The sequence below is a fragment of the Balaenoptera acutorostrata genome, chromosome 3 (assembly GCF_949987535.1).
Source record: "Balaenoptera acutorostrata chromosome 3, mBalAcu1.1, whole genome shotgun sequence".
NCBI lineage: Eukaryota > Metazoa > Chordata > Mammalia > Artiodactyla > Balaenopteridae > Balaenoptera > Balaenoptera acutorostrata.
The window spans coordinates 12,947,279-12,969,849 of NC_080066.1; the positions used below are offsets into that span (position 1 = coordinate 12,947,279).

At 37.5% G+C, this 22,571-nt stretch overlaps 1 protein-coding gene across 1 annotated transcript in view; it reads right to left on the reverse strand.

The window, feature by feature from the left end:
• ARMC3 (armadillo repeat containing 3) overlaps window positions 1-22,476 on the reverse strand; it is a 93,456-nt gene extending 70,980 nt beyond the window's left edge. Inside the window, exons 1-4 of the mRNA XM_007189880.2 lie at window positions 22,438-22,476; window positions 19,331-19,379; window positions 10,903-11,020; window positions 4,008-4,133 (exon numbers count right to left, since the gene is read on the reverse strand). Coding sequence (XP_007189942.1) covers window positions 4,008-4,133; window positions 10,903-11,020; window positions 19,331-19,378 — 292 coding nt within the window. The 5' untranslated portion in view covers window position 19,379; window positions 22,438-22,476. The remainder of the gene's footprint in view (window positions 1-4,007; window positions 4,134-10,902; window positions 11,021-19,330; window positions 19,380-22,437) is intronic.
• Between the last annotated feature and the right edge of the window lie 95 nt (window positions 22,477-22,571).

The following is a 22,571-nucleotide window of genomic DNA, read 5'->3' on the forward strand; positions in this document are numbered from 1 at the left end:
CCCATGCTCCTAGAGCCTGTGCTCCACAACAGGAGAAGCCACTGCAACGAGAAAAGCCTGCGCACCACAACAAAGAGTAGCCCCTGCTCGCTGCAACTAGAGAGAAAGCCTGCGTGCAGCAACGATGACCCCCAAAAATAAATAAAATAAAGTAAATAAATTTTTAAAAAAAGAAATGGAAAGATATCCCATGCTCTTGGATTAATTCTTATTCACAATTTTTTTGTTGCATAATATTGACCACCTAATTTACTCTTGATCTTGTATACTCTTTTTACATCAACCTTTTCCTAAGATGGCAAGCTCTTCATATTGCCTTAAGTCAGGTGTCTCCAACCCCCGGGCCACAGAATGGTACCGATCCGTGGCCTTTTAGGAACCAGGCTGCACAGGAGGAGGTGAGTTGGGGGCGAGCAAAGCTTCATCTGTATTTACAGCCGCTCCCCATCATTCGCATTACCACCTGAGCTCTGCCTCCTGACAGCATTATGGTGAGTTGTATAATTATTTAATTATATTACAACGTAATAATAATAGAAATAAAGTACACAATAAACGTAATGCTCTTGAATCATCCCAAAACCATCCCCTGCCCTCCCCCCGACCCCGGTCGTGGAAAAATTGTCTTCCACGAAACTGGTCCCTGGTGCCAAAAAGGTTGGGGACCGCTGCCTTAAGTAATGTAACGTCTGGGCTTCCAAGGCTACTTCTCCTCACGAGGATCCTAATGAACTCTCTCTTTAGCTGAACTCTCTCTCTTCATTAAATGAGTCTCTGTGATATGGCCTCATTGAACTAAATACAAACTGGAAGGTGAAAGAAGATAGCAGCTCCCGTTTGATAAAAAGGTTTAACAAAGTAATTTAAATTCCTATCTTGAATGACCCAGGCATAGCACAAGCACATAGCTCAATCACTCTAGCAAAAAAAGAAAAAAAGAATTTATTTGCAACTGCAAAAGGGAAAGATGGTTCTCATAGCAATCCTTTAGCACCTGGAATGTTGGAACATCCTGTTGGTTCATCCACTATGAGCATAGTGGTGGAAAACCATATGAAAATACAAATTTCTGAAGAAGCATCAGTTATTTTAAGACTGCCCAAAGATGATGATTTAACCATGCAGCTTCAGAGGTGCATTTATTTACATATTAGTCTGGAAACATGACTTTGCATTTAGGTCAAATGACTTGTTGCTCATTTTTTATTCCAAGTTTCCTTGGACATGTATGAAAAGTGAAGCACTAGCTATTGTGTTGGCTCTCTTACCAAAAAAGGAGCTCCACAAGCAGTTGAGGATGCCATGTGTTTTATCCATGTCATCAGATAGTTCAAATAGAAAATCAGGTAAGTTAATCCCAATAATGGTTTGATTTTTTTTCACCCACTTCACAGAATCAAAGGAAGTTTGATAAGTTCATGCAGTATACTTGAGACCCAAGCACTCAGTGGAGACCTTGAAGACAGCAAAGCTCTTTCCATGGTTAAGCTTTGCAGTTGCAGACTGCACTGGTTCTAGCGCTGGTTACAGCCCAGCCAGCCAGCTTACGGATTGTGGTTTGACAGGTCTAAGGGAGCCATCTCATTTAGCACCCAAATGTAACAGTATTCTTAACATTTGGGGGCCACAGATTCCTTTAGAAACTCATAAAATTCAACTTAAAAACCTACTCAGAAAAATTTGCAAACTAATTGTAGGGTTTCACAGATGATAAACTCGTATATATTAGAGGATGAAAATACAAAATAAAATGAATAATAGAAATTAAGAACATAAAAAAGGGAAAAAAATCATAGAGACCTGGATATTAAATTGAAAATATAAATGTAAACAGGAAATTATAACTCTCCTTTCTAAATCATTTAGAAGGAGAATCTGACTTAGCATGGACGCTAATGTTAAGGATCGTAAAAGATTTAGTGAATAGAAGGTCTACTGAACTATGAGTCAGAGAGTAAAGTTGTAATTTAGCTCTCATCTCAGTTCTGCTACTAGCCACCTGCATGACTTTGGGCAAGGAACCCAATCCTTCAAGGGATCTTTCTTGTGTTTAAAATAAGGAGTTGGACTTCCCTGGTGGTGCAGTGGTTAAGAATCCACCTGCCCATGCTGGGGACCCGGTTTGAGCCCTGGTCTGGGAAGATCCCACATGCTGCGGAGCAAATAAGCCCGTGCGCCACAACTACTGAGCCTGCGCTCTAGAGCCTGCGAGCCACAACTACTGAGCCTGCATGCCACAACTACTGAAGCCTGTGCGCCTAGAGCCCGTGCTCTGCAAGAAGAGAAGCCACCACAATGAGAAGCACGCGCACCACAACAAAGAGTAGCCCCCGCTCGCCACAACTAGAGAAAGCCTGCGTGCAGCAACCAAGACCCAACGCAGCCAAAAATAAATAAATACATAAATACATAAATAAATAAATAATTTAAAATAAATAAAATAAGGAGTTTCACGTGGGGTGTTACTAAGCACCTTTGGTTTTCAAACTCTGTGGTATGTACGCAGAATAAAACGGAAGAAATTTAAATATTTCCCCTGTTTTGGTTATACATAATTCTATATGGCACATTCAAAATGGCAGAATTAGTCTGCAGACAACCCCAGAGACAGATTTATGAAGGCCCCACAATACAAATGATTACTACTTTAACTTCTCTGTGCCTCAGTCACCTCATATGTAAAGGAAATAATAGCACCAACCTCATTAAGCGATTTAATATATAAATACTATGTACGACAGTGCCTGGCACATTGTAAGTACTTTGTAAGTGGTGACTAGTGTTATTGTAATCTACGTTGGTGGAATATCCACTGCCCGCTGACTGTCCTCATCCTGCTGTCATTCCCGGAGATACTCCCAGAGCCCCCGCCTTGCAGCACAGCCACCGCTAGTCCTGGAGTCTCCACCAGAAACCCTTCCACTAACTGCAGAGTGCCCCCGCCAACCCCGTAACACTGCAGGTGCTGTTCACGTGGTCTCCGCAGCTGAGGTTGTGATGGCACAGATGCCAGAGAAGGCTCTCCTTCCCCTCCCTTCCCCCTTCCTCCACTCATAACTGTCTCTGAAGACACCAAGGCCACAGTCCCTGCTGGACACCATGGAATGAGGGGCCCCCACTGCATCACAGAGGGTCCAGGGTATGTGAGCTGGGACAGTGCAGGAAGCTGGAGGAGGAATCTGTGCTTGTGTGCTTGCTGAGACAATGGTAAAAAGGAGAAGGTAGGATGATTTTAGCCACGTGCCATGATAGAGACATGTTCATTCCTATCAGCCCGAGTTTCATGACAGAATTCAGTCTCCACCAAGAAAGTCATTTTTTATTATAAATAACAAGGCTTTTGTTGGCCAACTCGAAAATCTACCACCATAACATGAAAATGACTTACAAACAGAGAACACGTCCTGTTCACTAGTCAGGGACTGCCTGTATTGCATGATTTTAGTCAAAGTGATATTCTAATAGAAGTGACAGCATATTTTAAGTAATACTGTTATTCCACCATATTAAATATGTGAAAATATTAAAGCAAGTAATAGGTCTGATTTAAGGAGTAAATACGTATCTAAATTTTTTTTTGGCAAAATATAGCTTGCAGCTTCAAAAAATAAGTGTATCAAAACTTTTTACTCTGGGCTTCAGTTACAATGAAATACACATGAAGTGTAACTTGTACAGGCAGACATTCAAATTACATTATCCTAACTCAAGAAAAAAACTATTTTAATTTTAAGAGACAATGATTGTTCTCCTAACTTGTAAGACTGGAACATACTACATCACCAACTCTGAGAGTTTTTCCATGGATATATGTGCACATATTTTTATATTTAAAAATATCACTTAAAATATGAAATCATACATTTGTTGCACATTACACTTATTTAACTTTTGTGTTAACATTAAAGTCAGCTTAAATAAAATTGAAGTGAGTCCCTTAAGGTTAAATTTAAAAGTATAATGCATCATGTGAGATTATTTGATTAGTTTTAAAAGTGGATACTTACTATTAGAAGCCAGAATTCCAAATACCATAGTAGCGTTTCTTCTCACAATTTTGTCTTCGTGGTTGAGCAGCTTAGTTAACGGTTCCACAGCTCCAAGTTCAAGGAGGGTTGCTTTATTTTCTTCACCTGACATCACAGGTAAAATAAAATCAGACATGGATAGCAATCTCATCAAAATTCTTCTTTGTGTCATTCCAAGTTCTTATTTGCCATTTGTCTTTCACATTCCTCTGTTTCCACACGTATTTCTTTCAGAATAAACCTTAGAGCTCAGGTATCCTGGACTTGCTACTCTCCCTTCCCTGGATGTTTACAAAGCTGGCTTCTTCATTTGGTTCTTAGCTCACACCGAACCTCCTGAGGGGTCTCTTCTGACCACCCTACCTAATGTCATCACTACATCTCAGTCTTTCTGATCTCTTTATCCTGCTTTATTTCCTTCATACCACTTAACGATCTCCGTGCATTGTTCGCTTACATCCCTGTTACTTAACTTTCCATGAAGACAGATACCCTTTCTGTTCTATTCTCTCATAACCTCGTGCCTAACACAGTGCCAGGCATGTAATGGGCACTCAATAATACTTAACTTGCATAATTAATTATAAAAATTAACACACAGAGTCCCCACTTCAAATTCAAGTGTGGTGGAGTTTAGGGTGCTCGTTTTTCACCCGGTGGGTTTGCCTGCAGCCAGCACGGAGGCACACACACAAAGCGGAGCCACCGGGGTTACTGGGATTCCTTAGCTGTGGCAAGAAGCCCCAGAACCAGAAGGTCAGTGAAGGCCAGCGCCTGGCCTAACTGTAAAAGCAGTTTATCCCTACCCCAATAAGTGGGATATCATTCTTCAAAGTCTGGAATAATATTTAGGTCCTGATTAATTTCAGCTTTTCAATTTCACCAGCTATGAAAATGCATATTTCATTTTCAAAATTAATTTGAGTAAAATAAAGTCTTTTAAACTATTTTGCCTCAGTTTTCTCATAAAATTAAAATATTTTATACTTGAAGTTATAGGTTCATTCTGATAACTCAGTTCTCTAAACACAGACTGTACCTTCCTATAGCCTGTGGAACTGCCCTGTATCTAAATGGTTAAATCTGTCACTTGATAAGAATACGTTGAAATATGCATTGTTGACTATTACAAACGTCCTTCTCAAACCTTCCATAATATTTCCATTTTATTGGGGTTCGAAAAGTGAATTTCTTAGATGAAAATATTTTGTCAAATAAATTTTTTTTTTTTTTTTTTGCTGTGCCACGCAGCATGTGGGATCTTACTTCCCTGATCAGGGATGGAACCCTCGCCCCCTACATTGGAAGAACGGAGTCTTAACCACTGGACTGCCAGGGAAGTCCCAAATAAATTTTAATTTAAGGATAAATTTTAGGATACTTAAATAAATGGTGGCTTCATAGAATCAATAGAGAAATATTCCATCTTTTTCAATTTTCTAAAAGAGTTTGTGTATAACTGGTATTATTTCTTCCATAAGTGTATGGCAGAGTTCAGCAGTGAAAACATCTGGACCTAAAGTTTTCTTTGTGAGATTTTTAAATTACAGATTTCCATTTCTGTAATAGATAAGGGGCTATTCAGGCTATCTATTTTTCTTTAATGAGCTTTGAGAGTTTGTGTCTTAAAATGAATTTGCCCAATTTATCTAAGTTGTAGAATTTATTGGCATTAAATTGTTCATAACATTTAGATTATCCTTTTAATATCTATAGGAGCTGTAGTGATGCTCTCATTCCTCATATCAATAATTTGTCTTCTCTCTTTTTATTTATCAACCTGGCTAGACATTTTCATTTCACTGCTTTTGTCCACTGTTTTTCTGTTTTCTGTTTCATTGATTTTTGCTCAGGTATATATTATATCCTTATTGCTAATGCCTGGGTTTAATTAGCTCTTGTTTTTCTATTTTCTTAAAGTGGAAGCTCAGGTCATTGATTTGAGAGACGTTCTTGTTTTCTAACAGGCACTTGGTGCAATAAATTTCTCTCTAAATACTCTTTTAGTAGCATCCTACAAATTTTTTTTTGGTTCTGTTTTTGTTTTTGTTTTTGCCACACCATGTGGCATGTGGGATCTTAGTTCCCTGAGCAGGGATCGAACCTGCACCCCCTGCATTGGAAGAGCATTGTCTCAACCACTGGACCACCAGGGAAGTCCCCCTGCAAATTTTTATATGCTGTGTTCTCATTTTTAATTTGGATTTTCCTTCTGATTTCTACTTTCACTCACAGGTTATTTATTTATTATTATTTTTTTTAATTTATTTATGTAATTTATTTATTTTTGGCTGTGTTGGGTCTTCGTTGCTGCACGCGGGCTTTCTCTAGCTGGGGTGAGCGGGGTTTACTCTTCATTGCAGTGCGCGGGCTTCTCATTGCGGTGGCTTCTCTTGTGGAGCATGGGCTCTAGGCATGCAGGCTTCAGTAGTTGCGGCATGCGGGCTCAGTAGTTGTGGCGCACAGGCTTAGTTGCTCCACAGCATGTGGGATCTTCCTGGACCAGGGATCGAACCCATGTCCCCTGCATTGGCAGGCTGATTCTCAACCACTGCGCCACCAGGGAAGCTCCTACTCACAGGTTATTTAGAAGTGTGTTATTTGCTTTCTGACTATTTAGTGATTGTCCAGAGTTCTTTGTGTTATTGATTTTTAATTTAATTCTAATATGGAATAGCATATATTTTGTATGACTGGAATTCTTTTAAATTTATTAAGGCTTGTTTTATGGCCCAGAATATAATCCATTTTGATAAATGTACTGTATGCACTTGAAAAGAATGTATACTCTGCTGTTCTTGGAGTGTTCTATAAATATAAATTAGGTTAAATTAATTTATATTGCTGTTCAAATCTTCTATATCCTTACAGATTTACTGTCTACTGGTTCTTTCATTTATTGAGAGAAGAGTATCAAAATCCTCAGCTATAATTGTAGATGTCTATTTCTCCTTGCATTTCTAGCTTCATGTAATCTGAAAGTCTGATATTAAGTACATTAATTGTTTAGGATTTTTTGTAGCATCTTCATTAATTGACCCCTTTATTATTATTATAAAATGGCCATCTTTATCTCTGGTACCACTCTTTTTTTGGTCTATTTTTGTGATATTAATATAGCTACTTCAGCTTTCTTTTGATTAGTGCTAGCATAGGATATCCTTTTTCATCCTTTTACTTTCAAGTTATTTGTGTCATCATATTCTGCGTGCATTTCTTGAAGGCATCATGCAGTTTGGTCTTGCTTTTTTTCTAATAAAACACTCTCTCCCTGTTAATTGATGTATTCAGACCATTTACATTTAATTTGATTATTGATATGGTTAGGTTTAAATATACCATCTTGTTACTTATTTCTTATGTGTTTCATTGTTGTTTTTCTTTTCTTCATTTCTGCCTTCTTTGTATGAATTGAATTTTTTATGATTCCATTTTGTTCCTTTGTTGGCTTATTTGATATCATTGCTTTGTTATTTTTGTGGTTGCATTAGGGTCTGTAGTATATGTCCTAGCACAGTCTTCTTTCAAGTGGTAGTATACTACTTCACATACAGTACACTTATAATCGTATACTTCCATTTTTCACCTTTCTACCTTGGTTCTGTTGTCATATATCTTACTTTTACATATGTTTCAGACTGCACAATATATGATTATTAGTTTTGTTTAAAATAACCAATTTGCCTTTTAAGTGATTTAAATATTAAGCAAAAACAACCTTATATGTTACCATTTCTAGTGTTCTATATTTATTCTTTTGTGTAGATCCGTATTTCCATCTGGTGCCATTTTCTTTCTGCCTGAAGGACCTAGTTAATATAATTAGTAGTGTGGTTCTGCTTGCAATGAACTATTTCAGTTTTTGAATGTTTGAAAAAGACTTTATTTCACTTATGTTTTCGAAAGATATTTTTGAAGGGTGTAGAAATCTAGGTTGAAAGTTTTATTTTTTTTTCTGGTACTTTTTTTATTTTTTTAACTTTTACTGTAATATAGTTGATTTACAATGTTGTGTTAGTTTCAGGTGCACAGAAAACTGATTCAGTTTAAAGATATTGCTCCACTGACTTCTTGCTTGCATCATTTGTGATAATAAATCTGTTGTCATCCTTATTTTTGTTCCTCTGAATGTAACATTGTTTTCCTCTGGATGCTTTTAAGATTTTCTCTTTATCAGTCTTTTCAAGAAATTTGATTATAATGTGCCTTGGTGTAGTTTTCTTCATATTCATTGTGCTTCAGTTTCTTTAAGCTTCCTGTATCTGGGGGCTTAGAGTTTTCATCAAATTGGGGGACATTTTAACAATTATTTTTTCAAATACTTATTCTGTTCCTCACTCCTTTATTCAGAGACTCAAGTTACACATACATTGGGTCAGTTTTGATTTACAAATTGATTTATATCCTCATTATACATTGTATTTTCCTGCTTTTTGTCACACTTGGTAATTTTTTAACTGGGTGCCAGACATAGTGAATTTTACCTAGTTGGGCAATGGATATTGTTGTTACCTTGAAATTTGTTCTGGGACACAGTTATCTGGAGAAAGTTTGATCCTTTCGGGTTTGCTTTTAAAATATTTATTTGATAGTACTAGAACAGGGCTCAGTCTAGGCCTAATTATTTCTAACTATTGAGGCAAGACCCTTCTGTGTACTTGCACAGTTCTCCATGAATCTTGAGGTTTTGCAGTCTGGCTGATGCGAACAGGCACTACTTCTGACCCTGTGTGAGCGCTAGGCACTGTGACCTCTAAGCCTGTTGGGTGCTTTTTCTGACTTCAAGTAGTCCCCACACATATACATGTGGATCAAGCTGAACACTTGAGTGGGACCCTTTACAGAACTCCTGAGTTCTCTCTCTGTGCAACTCTTTCCTCTCTGTTACTCTGTCCTGAAAACTTGCTGCCTTCATCTTCCTGGATTTTCAGGTCTATCGTCTCAACTCAGAGAGTCCACCAGGCTCTGCACAGGTTACCCCTTCCTGGGCTATGGCCTGGAACCTCTCTGAAATCAATAGGCTGGGGCAATCAGAGGGCTAATTTCCTTTGTTTCCTGTTTCTCAATGGTCGCTGTCCTTCATGGCCTGATATTCAGTGTGTTGCCAACTCTTACTTCGTATATTTTTCTGTTTTCTTACTTGTTCTGGTAAGGAGGGTAAATCTGGCCCCTTACTTCATCTTGGCAAGAAGGCAAAGTCCCATCATTTAACTTAAGAAAATATTTCAGAAAATACTGCTAGTACTGAACATCGAACTTACAATATAAAAAGAGATGACATGCGATGACTCTGTGCTATAGAAGCATGATCCAATGTCTCCCTGAAATTTGACCCAGTATTCTACACAATCTACTCATGAACCATACCTTCCAGAACCACTCTGGTTTTTATCAGAATTCCCAGTGATGACTAGAGTGAGGTGATGGTGATGACTAGCTAGGTGAGTATTTTACCATTTGCTAATTGAATGATTTGTTGTTCTCTCATATAAGTCCCCCAAACAATGTTTTAAAGTACCATTTCTTTAAAACCAAATTGCTCCCATTTTAGTTTAAGAAGGTTTTGTTAAAAATACCAAGCTACACTAAACTCTTCAAATATTTCCAATTTCAATGTTACATAGTATAATAAAAGTCTAATTTTATCACCACTAGGAATGAACTAAAATGTAACTGTCTCTTATGTTTGTAAATCCTCTATGAACAAGTCTTTCAATAGAATATAATTTGTAACATTTACAACATTTTAGTAAACTTTATATTTTACAACAGTTTTAGTTTTACAGAAAAATTTCAAAGATAATACAGATATTTCCCATGTGTCCCACACCCAGTTTCCCTGTCATTTTACATTTTACATTAGTAAGGACATTTGATGCAATTAATGAACCAGTAATGATATGTTATTACTAATGAAATTCCACAGTTTATTCAGATTTCCTTACTGTTAGTTTTTCTTTTTCTGTTCCAGCATCCTATCCAGGTCCCCCATGACATTTAGTCATTGTGTGTCCTTAGCTTCTGTTGGCTATGAGAGTTTCTCAGACTTTCCTTGTTTTTGATAGCTATGACAGTTTTGAGAGTACTGGTTAGGTAATTGGAGGATGTCCCTGAATTGGAATTTGTTTTATTTTTTAAAAAAATCATAATTAGACTGGGGCTCTAGGTTTGGGGGAAAATAACATAGAAGTGCCATTTTCATTATGTCATGTCAAGGGCACTTATTATCAAATGACTTATCTCTGTTGTTGATTTTGATCACCTGGCAGAGGTAGTGTTTGTCAGGTTTCTCTGCTACAAACTTACTCTTTTCCCCCTGTGTCCATCTTGCACTCTTTGGAAAGATGTCACTATGCACAGCCCCTAAAGAATAGGAAGTTGCATCCCACCTCCTCAAGGGCAGAGTATCTGCATAAATTGGGATTCTTCTGCGTTGGAGATTGGTCTTTTCTCTCCCATTTATTTACTTATTCAATCGTTTATTTGTCTGTATAGACTTATGGATATTTATTTTCTTCTTTAATATAAATTATAGGGCTATAAATCTAATACTTTGTTTATTTTGTTGCTCAAATTATTCCAGCTTTGATCCTTAGGAGCTCTTTCAGCTCCTGTGACATTTACAGTTTTTTAAACTGCAATAAAGCCTTCAAAATGACTATTCTACCGATTGACTAAATTGCTCCTTAAGACTAGGTTAGGCACATAGGGAGATATATTACTTTCAGGTGATGCATTAAATGATATTCTGATTGTCTGAAAGAATTCATCAGACAGGAAGTAAGTTAAAGACTGGGGAGAAAAGTGCCCATTATGTAGCAAATATTTTTAAGAAACTAATGAACTAGAAAGATAAACTGAAAAATATCCAAACCTTTTAAAGCAAATCTATAAATGGCCTCACATGCTTTAGCCAAAATTTCTTCTTCTGGAGAATTAAGCATTAACACCACGGTTGCTGCTTTTTTGCTTTCAATTGTTAATGGATCAAACTGAAATTCAAAGAGAAAAATATCAGAGCCACATGCGAGCTTTAAAAGCACATAAAACATGAGTGGTGTCTTGAAACTTAAAGAGAACATAATCTTACAAAAAGGATGTGGTCACTGCCCACAAAGTGCATTGTAAATTTTTTATTTAAAAACCATCACGGTTGTCAACATTGGCGGCTTCGGAATTCCTGGAGTATGGAGGGAAGAGCAAAGTATTTTGGAATCCGGCAGGTGTAGTCTCTCATTTTAGCCATGGGGAACCAAACTAGTTACTTATGCTGTTAGAATTTCAGTTTCCTTCTCTGAATAATGGGTATAATAATACCTATTGCAAAGGATTAAGAAGCGGATTAGAGATCATGTATGTAAAGCACTTATTTAGCACATTGTCCGGCACATAATAGATGCTCATTAAATAACATATATTAGTATAATTCTTAGTCAATACACAAGAATCCTTGAGAACCTGTATGTATTAGATGCCTTTACAGTCTCAGTGATCAGTACTTGCTTTCTAACCACTACACCCTTTCTTGAAAAGCGGGAATTACATATGTGAAACAACTAAAAAGCAAAAGATAACAGCATATCACAAAATATAAAACTGGATAAAATCTGGAACAGGGGAAAAGGTAATATAGTATAAAGAAAAAGTATAGGACTCTAAGAAGTCCTGTATCTTGCTGTGAGATCTTGAGAATTCATGTGGAGTTGAAATGAACAATAACAAATGCATGACCCCCCTGGGTTTTGTTTGGTCAAGGAGAAAACAAATTATTACACTATTTTTCTTCCATTTCCAGAGACCATGGAGGAGGAGGTTCTGCTTATGTTAAAGGAAAAAAATTTGAATTTCAAAGCTTTACCTGGTTCTTTGTGTTGGCCCTTTCTAAATGCACATCTTAATGTGTTTTGAGATATAGCAAAAATTGATGTTCAGTTTTGGGTAGAGGATGGAGAGACAGATTATTCTGAATAAGGAGATATAATTGCGTGAGGTTAAAAGAGTGAAAACAGAGAAGATGGCAGTAAGCAATGACCCGAAAGGACGTGGCTGGGATAAAAATACCTCTTGGAGGGAAAATGGCTGTTGGATTTTAGGACAGCATTATCTAACATCCAAATTGAAGCTGTTGTTTGTGCATGTCTAGCTCTATAGTAGAAGCTAAAAGAGTTATCAAAGCCTCAAGCCTCTTAGATTCTTTTTGGGAGACAAATCTTCAGTAAAAGTCTGCCATATGCACCAGGCTTGCGGCACTTACGGGTTACAGTGACATGAACCAGTGGGAAAAAATGGCCTCTAGCAGAGCCTAGAGCAATGGCTAGGATGCTGTCTGCAACACTGACCAGGAGAGCATAAGGGCCTGGAAATCCAGAGAAATTTGAAGGAAGAACTTCTAAAAGTACCCGGTGATTGAGGCTTGAGAAACATCTTAGATAGGCATTAAGGGGTAGCCCCAGAATGCCAGAGCACTTGGAGTCATCACTAGCTCACTAACCACGTCTTTTTTAATCTGAAAAATTAGGGAGTTCGATTATATCTCTCAGATCTCTTCCAGATATAAAATTCTAGGATTCTATGAAGTACAAAAACATATGACAGAGACGATAAATGTGATGCGGAAGGGGGAGTTAATTTGAACTGGGATAAATGGAGAAAAGTCCGCGGTGGCGGTAGAATTTTAGATGCGATTTGAAGAATGGATACAATTGGGTAGGCTGAGATAAGGAGGAAGGATATTCAAATGGGGAAAATGACACCAGGAAGGTTTAAAATGGGAATGAATGCTGCATTTATGGTGCGTAAAATAGGAGTTTGACTGAATAGAAAATATGAAATAGGAAGCAGAAATATTACTGAAAAATAAGGAAAGATGAGGCCTCAGCAAGTGACCTAGACCTTCCCTTCACCAGCCCTCTATTGAGGATAATCAACAAAGTTCAGAGGAAAGGATTGTGACTCTAGAAATTTATACCTTGCCAAGTTATCATTCATACGTGAAAAAGACATGTTCAGGCATTCACAAACTCAACAAGTATACCAACTGTACACGTAAACAAATTACTTGGCAAATACTTCAGCCAAGATTGGGGAGGACAAAATATAAACACAGTAGTGGTGGATCAATAAATTGATAAATTGATATTTAAACTGGATGATAATGATGGTCTGAATCACAGTGTAATTCTTAAGAAGGGATTTCTGAAGTAATGACATAATAAGAAAAAAAAGTTAATAATGATTTGGAATTAAAATTCTAGATTTTTTCAACAAAACTCAGGTAAAATTTCATTGATCTTATCATTACCTGAATTACATTATTTGTTAATTGACTGTTTGCCCCACTAGAATGTAAATTGCCTTGAGGCCTGATCTATATGCCCAGGATGTAAAGGAATACTTGCATATGGTATGTACTCAATATTTGTCCAGTAAATGAATGACTTTCTTCAGACAAAAGATTATGTTATTTCTCTATCTTCACTACCTAGAACAACACCCAATATATGGAAATCCTCAATAATGTCTATAAAGGAATCCTTATAATGTCTATAAAGGAATATATTAAAGTGCCTCTGGAGACTTCTTTTTTTATACATGTGGCCTTGAAGTGCCTTAACTGTCGTACTGTCTGTTGATGCCAGAAAAGAAGATTCCAAATCTGAGGTTCACGGAGCCATCAGTGGGCTCCAGGGACAGCTTGTCTCTCTGAAATTGTGTGCACAACTTTTGGTGTGCATTCTACAGGGAGAGAGTCCACAGTCACCATCCTACCCTCGTAAGGCCCCCGACCCACCACCAAACCCTTGAGAATCAAAGCCTTAGATCACCTTTTCCACTTAAGTCAGTTTCCCTAGCATCCTGGCTGGTTACCTTTCCTTCCATTTTAGAACTTCCACTTCAGAGACCTCTGATATTTCAGTATTTTTAAAGCTGATTTTACGAGCACGTGAATGAGTAAACTATGTTGAAGCGTAGATTTGTCGTGATCTCCACAGAATGGCTACAATTCTCAAAGGAGCAGGGTAGGTGGAAATACATTTAAATATCTTTTAATGCTCCTTCAGTGGTTCAGGAAATGCTTCGGTATTTTGCCATATCTTCTGGTCATCCTTAAGAAAAAGGTGATGGGGGTACAAGAAGCTTAAGAGGAAGTTTGAGACCGTGAGAGTTACCACTGTAAGAGCTGTCAAAGGAGGAGAAATACCAGTGTTTGGCAGACAGTGGAGAAACTTGGCATGACATGTGTTTCTCCTACAGAGCCTGCGGCATTATAGTAATTTTTCATTAAAAAGGGCGCCGAGAATAAAATGATAGCTATAAAAGAATGCCACATGACTAAATATATAATCCTGTGCTGTAATTACAGATTCCATTTGCTTTCCCATGAAGAACTCATAGTCAGTCACCAGCAAGCTGGTTGTGAAATTATAATTTCGTGCTCTGTACTGAATAAATGATGAACCAAAATTGTTTACAAAGAGAATGAAGGAAAGGGGAAGCATTTTGGCTAAGCTTTGAGTTTTAAACCCAGTCAATTAGAGAAGCCATATATGTGTAGAGATGCTTTTCTACCTCTGTTAAGGAAATAAGACTATTTAGGGTAAGGCTGCCCAACAGAACTGCAACGATGAAATGTTCTGATCCTGCATTGTCCAATATGGCAGGCACAAGCCCCACGTGGCTCCTGAGCACTTGAAGTGTAACTGATGAGACTGAGGAACTGAATTTTTCATTTTATTTTTTATTGTTGATTTTAATTAATACAATTTTAGTTATTTTAAATGTAAATAATCACATGTGGCCAGGGGCTACTGTATTAGACAGCACAAGTCTAAAAGAACATACAATTATAAAGCTGAACTCAGTGAAAAGAGATAAATCATGAGAGTTGAGTGATTTTTATGCTGCCGGTAAGTGCAAATAAAAGGCTTTTTTGATTTCTGTTGGAATGTGTTTACCAAGTCAGTGGTCTCCGATCACGAGGAGCCAATTGCACAGGAAAAGGGAGACAGATAAACAGAAGGAAGTAGACTGCACCACTCGAGCATGAACTTTTAGTACAGACTCTCTAGATATCACTTAAAATCTGCAGAAGGGTAAAGGTTAAAATGAAAACCGCTAAAATGGCCTTTCATTTGCTTTACAACCTGAATCAAAATAGCAAATCTTTAGAGTGAGGTGAGCAAGCCGATATTTATTTATACAGTTTTGTATATGTATGTTATTTATACATACATCTGTGATGAGGGAGAAAGATAGGAAAATAAAGTCCCTAAGAGGCTTCATTCCTAGAAAAAAAGTGTATGGCAGTTTTGGCAGTCTATGACAGAGTTAGAGGTTGAGTTCTGAGGCTGATGAAAAGGGTCCAGAAAAACAAGACCCTGGGGACATCCCACTCATCCAGGGAACTGGGTTTGGTTGTCCAGGTGAGGGAGCAGCTTCCACTATTGCCCGTTCCTCTGGTTCAACACCCACCATGCTTGGTTCCCTGTATGCACCTAACAGGAAGGCGTTGACCCATTAACATAAATGTTCAGTTGACTTGATACTTAACCACTAAGATTCCAAGGCCAAATCATAGTCTCTTGTGAGTTTAAATACTGTGGATTTACCCACTAAAGTTCAACTGCCTCTGAAACATAAGAGAATAAAATTTCTGTGCTCTTAAACTCGAAGACCTGACCATGAATCGTGATGGCTGTGCTCTAGGCCTCTGGCAACTTCAGTGGCCGGATGGGCTCTCACAGCTGATACCCCTGCCTCCTTGGACAGTTCACGTAAACTTCAACAGTTTTGTACAATGATGGACAGCACCCTCAACTACATCATTAATAATTACATTTACTAAGTTCTTATCTAATGCCTGGCACTGTTCTAAGCATCTTTTACTTCTCTAACCTTGCCCCACTGCTGTGAGTGGGTATGCAGTGGACATGATTACATCCTCATTGGGGAATACCGAGGTTAGGAGATTTGCCCCAGATCACAGATGGTGGGTGATGAGGTGAGGATTCAGACTCTGACAGTATAACCCTGGAGCCCATACTCAGTAACCGAATATCATGCCTTATACCAAACATTGCCTACTAACGTTGTTTCTGTTAATAATTCTTTCGTGCAATCAGTCCACAGAAAAAGTCTGCCTTTTGTTAAAGCATCACAAACAACCTTTCAGCCAGACTTGGAAATGATTTGGGAAAGCATAATATAGTTGTGTTGGTTATTCAAGCCATATCTTCCCCCCATTCAGGCATCTTCTTAGCTAGTGTTCTCCTTTATGAGAAGAAACGGAGAGCAATAAACCGTAAATGCACATATTAGTGTATGCTTTGACAATGAGAATACTAACAAAAGCAAAGGGAGCATTTTGTTTTAACCTTATCACCAAACACTCTTTTTTTTTGTCCCCGTTAACTCTTTTTTTCTGTCCCCGTTACCCATTTTAACCAGTAGATGAAAGACTAATAAAAATAAAAATCTTTGGAAACAATGTTTTAGGAGATATATATGGCAAATTGCCATGACTTGACACAGAAAAGGTTATTTTCTCAAGCAGTTATATATCCCTCTTTTAAATCTGGTTTTTATTTCTAATGTGTACAACAAACCTTTCACAGACTTTGAAGAGGTATACCTCGGAACAAATTCCAAGTTCAGATAGTTTAAACTGTGCTATAGTGTTTTGAAGTATTAGAATTTATAAGACAGAACAGCAGTTAGATACTTTAATACTACTCTATCAGCTTTATTAACATAAAATCAGAGTAAGGGAAGGTTGGAAGGATCCTCGGGATTGTCAGAGAGCAACGGTCACTGTTACACATGCCTTTGGCTGCCCTCAAGACTGCTGTGACCCAAGGAATCAAAAGCTAGATTTTTGTTAACTTGAGGATCGGAATTGTTTCTCAGTCCTTGATTGTGCTCCTCAAGGACTGGAGTACAGAGGACAACACCAGCAAGACATTATAAAATTACGGAGCGTGTATTAGACAAATGTATCTATTGTTTAATAGTTCCTTAATTCTAATTTTAATCAGAAAGTGTTTGTCGTCAAGTACTGTGTTCATGACTCCACTTTCTGGTAGTAATAGGATGTCAATAATGCTATTCTGCAGCAAAAAGAAGGGTAATGCAAATAAGATGCAATGAAAAATTAAGAGAATTTAGAACATTTTAGGGGTATGCCCAAAGGAGAGCAGCCAGACTGATGAACTGTATCAGGAGACCACAGTGACCTTCTCTGCAAAGCTTTCCTAGACCTGGACAGACAGGTCTTCTGTAGCCTCTGTTTTCAGCTGCATTGAAGGATCATACAGGAGTTATATAGGGATGTGTGTGTGTGTGTGTAGCAGAATCTAAAGGATTCGCAAGACAACAGGTCTTATTTACTGAGTGCTTTCTATGTGCTAGGCACTGTGAACTTCATGTACTCTCATTGTAATCGATAGAACAACCAAAATGACTTGGACATGACAATTCTCATTTAAGAGATTAAAAAAAAAAGCTGAAATAACTTGGCCAAATTTGGCAACTTCACCAAAATAACAGTTTATGAGAGGCAGAGCTGGGACAGAGGTCATATTTGTAACCACAGTGTTCCAGTGTTGTCGGGAAGATTCCTGCACTAACCTCAGACTCTTTCAAACAGTAAAATCCTGCGAGTCTTTTGACTATACACAATTTTTTCTCATTCACATTTTATTTGAAGACAACCACACCAAATGTCTGTTTCAAAATAAGTTTTTAAATTGAAAATTGAGGACATTTTCTATTTTTAACATAATCAGTAGTTCATAAACTTTAAAGAGAGACAATAAAACCCTGCTTTAATTTTTTATCATAGCTTTTTTTTTTTGTAATTAGAATAGGTTCTGTATCTCCACTTTCTGTAGAACAACTACAATTCAAGAATAGTAGTTTCTTATAAACTGATTAACTCAGTATCCCAGTAAGCATAGCAGAAACCAAAAATTGGTGAGTTTCCATTTTTTTCAGATGGGTTCTTTTTCTTTTTTTACATCTTTATTGGAGGATAATTGCTTTCCAATGTTGTGTTAGTTTCTGCTGTACAAAAAGGTGAATCAGCTATATGTATACATATATTCCCATATCTCCTCCCTCTTGCGTCGCCCTCCCTCCCTCCCTATCCCACCCCTCTAAGTGGTCACAAAGCACCGAGCTGATCTCCCTGTGCTATGCAGCAGCTTCCCACTAGCTATTTTACATTTGGTAGTGTATATATGTCAGTGCTACTCTCTCACTTCATCCCAGCTTCCCCTTCCCCCCCGTGTCCTCAAGTCCGTTCTCTACGTCTGCGTCTTTATTCCTGCCCTGCCACCAGGTTCATCAGTGCCATTTTTTTAGATTCCATATATATGCATTAGCATATGGTATTTGTTATTCTCTTTCTGACTTACCTCACTCTGTATGACAGACTCTAGGTCCATCCACCTCACTACAAATAACTCAATTTCTTTTCTCTTTATATCATAGCTTTTTAATTCATATATTGTGATCATATTCCCATGCTATCAAATATTCAGTGACATCATTTTATCAAAATGGAATAATTTATTTAACTAAGTTTTTATTATAAAACATTTTTGTTACTTCTAATTGTTTACTTCTATAATCACTACCGCTATGGAAATAATTTTTTGTATGATCCATGCTTATTTACCATGATCACTTTAAATTATTTTACAACTTCTAAGATCACCTTGTCCCAAATGACCAACCTATTGGACATTGTTGAACCCTGCTTTTAAAAGGGAGAGACAAGGTTTTGTGTTGTGGGGAATGCATTATTCAAGCACTGGCAAGAGAAAAAGGTGATGAACACAGATTTTTCTCTCCATAGAATTGGAAAATACAGGACTTCCAATATCCAAATAGTCATCTTAAGACAACCTCACATACATACTTAATAGCTATAGCATAACTTCCAGTCATTTTTTAAAATTCATTTGGATAATTAACATTAATGAGAGACTGGCAAATGTAAATTTAAAGTATTTGAAAGAACAAACCAAAACTATTTGTTCATTAACTAGGCTTATAAACATGCCATCCACATACTGGAAAAGCTAATAATTACTCTCTAATTGTGCTAATCAGGTAATGACAATGTTGTAAATGTTTGTTTACATAATGTTAGATTTCTCTGACTAATCTTATCATTAGTCAGACTTTGGACTTCTGCCACCGTGCACTCATGTATATAGTGGTACATGCCAAACTGTTTCAACAGTTTATTTTTAAAACTGGTTGTTAACATGCTGCTAGTATTCAAATCAGAAACTTACCACATCCTTGGGAGGGGGCTCTGGTTCCTTCTTTATCTTTTTACCCATTCTGGAAAAAGATGCCACAAATGGTTAAAATGTCATTTGTACATTGTATATGTACAAATCTCTCAGTTACCTGCATTCCTAGGAGGAGATGTACTTTGTCCTCTAAATTTTACCTAAAAAGAAACTAGGCAATACATGTAGGAATTATTGCACATATACAAATATGTTACCTACATCCCAAACGTCACAATTTTAAAGGAACTTATTGATAAGATTGTTGGGCATTAGTCCTGGCTTCCAGTTTGGAAAGAAGGAGAATACATTAATGACATAAATTTTACTTACATAACAGGTAATGGTTTACCATGCTTATAGCTCACTTGTGTAGGGCTTGGGAGACCAAATCTAAATTACTTTTGAGATCTTCAGGAATGTTCTGCCACAAAGGGAGGGATTTTTGTCTGCTTTCTTGCACTGATCTATCCCAAGCACCTAGAACAGTGTCTGGTACATACTGGGCATTTGACATTTATAAAAATCATTAACTCTGTTGTTCCTGGGGGTAATTATTTTCTGAATGATATCCAAGATCTACCAAGACCAAGTGAACATATGTGTCATTTTCCCAGATAAAAAAATGTTTCCTCTAATGTATTCCATAGCTCAATAAAAAAGTAATTGAGAATCTCAAAAGATGTATTCTAGGGAAATTGGGGTTACTAACTCCACCTGGGTACAGAGAACTTTCCAAGATGCTGGTGACTGTTAAAATAACCCTAGAAATCTTTCATGTTTTCTCCAATGAGAGTTTGTGGGGTTATGTTTGGTATTAGGGCAATCTCAGATGGTATATTCTAGTCTCAAGGAAATTACTATAGTCTCAAGAAAATTTTGGGAAGTAGGAAATCTTTGGAGAGAATCTACAATGTCAGGGTTAGTTCAGATGGCTTGCCAAGGGACAAAAGCAACTCCAAGAATTGATCACATAAGTTAAAAAGCCACATGTTCATAGAAACTCATAGTGACTTCTGAAAGACATCTATTCCAGGTCCCTAACTTCAAGTCACATAAATTTCAAGATCCTTGAGGGCCTGGGCAAGCTTATGCTGTGCACTACCTCATGCTATACCTAATATGTTAAAACATTAAAATACACCCACATCCCCTGTTAAATATAATTTTCATCATAAAAAAGATTTGAAATTTTGCATTTGAAATGACTCATCAGTTTGTACACCTGGAAATTCTTGCAAAATAAGAAAATTGTTTTCAAATGTAATTTTAATATTAATAAAACACTTAATATTAATTTTTGAATTTTCTTTTCATATTTTAGACCAAATGCTTTTTTTCAGATCCCAAATATCTTTCCTTCACAGATAGTTGAAAAGCACAGAGATCCTAGACTTTGTGCCTATAATGTTTCAGGCAGACACACAGACTATTCTGGACAGATGAAAATCTGACCTATGATTTCTCTAGGAAAAAGAGATTTCACAGCTCTTTATAACCAATTCCAAGATATAGCAGCCTTTGCTTTACAAAAGAATTCCTTATGAATAACATTCAAGAAGCAAGTGAATTACACCCGTAGAAAGTTACTTGAAGTCATCTGATTTTCACTCAGGAACTTATTTTTCCCATTTCAGGATAGTGGTTTTGAGTAATTGCATACTGAAAAATACAGAGGCTGGAATAGCCTAAACATACAGGATTACAGAGATGGAACTGGTCCTCGGCAATATGGTGAAGTAGGAAGCATTTCATTTGTTTTTTTTATTACCATATTGGATGTAACAGTTTAATAGGGGAGAAAATACACAGCTGACATAGTCCAGGGGCAGTGAACCCCAGAGATGACCCTAAGGTTTTTTTTTTAATTTGTAAGTTAAACATTTCACTTAAAATCAACGTGATACAACTAAATTACCTTATTTTATTCTTTAAAGACTCATTTCCCTTTAAAGCTACAGAGACGTCAAATTAAGGAAATAAATCTCTTTGACTTTTTGAAGCAAACTAAACTTGTTTTCCTTGACTGTTTTACCACCTGCCCATTGATTTTTTTTATTGTGCTAAAATATACATCACATAAAATTTACCATTTTAACCATTTTTAAGTGTATAATTCTGTGTCTACTGTTCACTTATAAAGGTATAACATTTCATTACAGAGAATTTGGAAAACAAGGAAGGGAATATGGAATTTTAAAAAAATCACTCAGAAATAAGTTCAGGGAGATCAGCACTATTTGGATATAGCTCATGTTTTGTGTATTTTCTATAGTGATTTTACCATCTTACCTGGATTTCTATCTGCTATTCTCAACTTCCCTTCCTGGGACCATTTTCTTACTAAATTCTTAAACTAATGGACAAGTTCATGAAATCTCATTCTCCATTTATTGCTTCAATCATCATTAGTGGATCAGCATGTCATTTAAAATAATATTTTAAAATCCACCATCTAGCCAGTCCCCTGTTGTTGAGCATTTGTTTCCAATTTTCTGGAATTATGGACAAGGTTGCAAATGAACATCCTTAGACAATAGAATTTTCATCTACATCTGCAACTGTTTCTTTAGGAGAAATCCCTAGTAGTAAAATAACTGGGTGAAAAGGTATGAACTTCACGGCTTTGGACATGAAAACAAATCTGCTTTGAATATGCATCTTCTTGGTTACTGGAAAGGAGTCACATTTTTTTCACGAATTTATTGATCTTTTTTGTGAATTTTCAGCCTATGCGATCTTAAACATTTTCTAACGAGATTTATTTTGAGGAGAAGGGCTAGAGCAATTGGGGACCCACTTTTTGAGTTGCTCAGAGTCAAGTAACGGAATCTAAGACCCTCAGATCCTCACTCTGGGCCTCAGTTTTGTCACCTATTTGTTAGATAGGAGGCGGCCGGCACGCTTATGAAATCCACGGGAACCACAGTCTAACACTGCGGGCGTAAGGCAGGGACCCAGAGGTCCTTAGAAGGTGTTCCCTCAGTTGCCCCAGATGCCCCCCACACGCGGGGCACTATCTCCTTACCCAAAGTTTGCTGGGGCCTCTACCCTGGGCCTCTCTTCAAACCGCAGGGGTAGCGGTGCAGCCGCCCTCCCGCCTTTACCTGCAGGGAGATCCCGCCGGGCAGCGGCTTCTCAGACCTGGCCAGCTGCACCGGCTGCAGCCAGCTCGCGTCTCTAGTCCACTGTTGTGCCTGGTTGCTAGGCGACAGCGGGCCGCGCCTGCGCAATCCGCGCC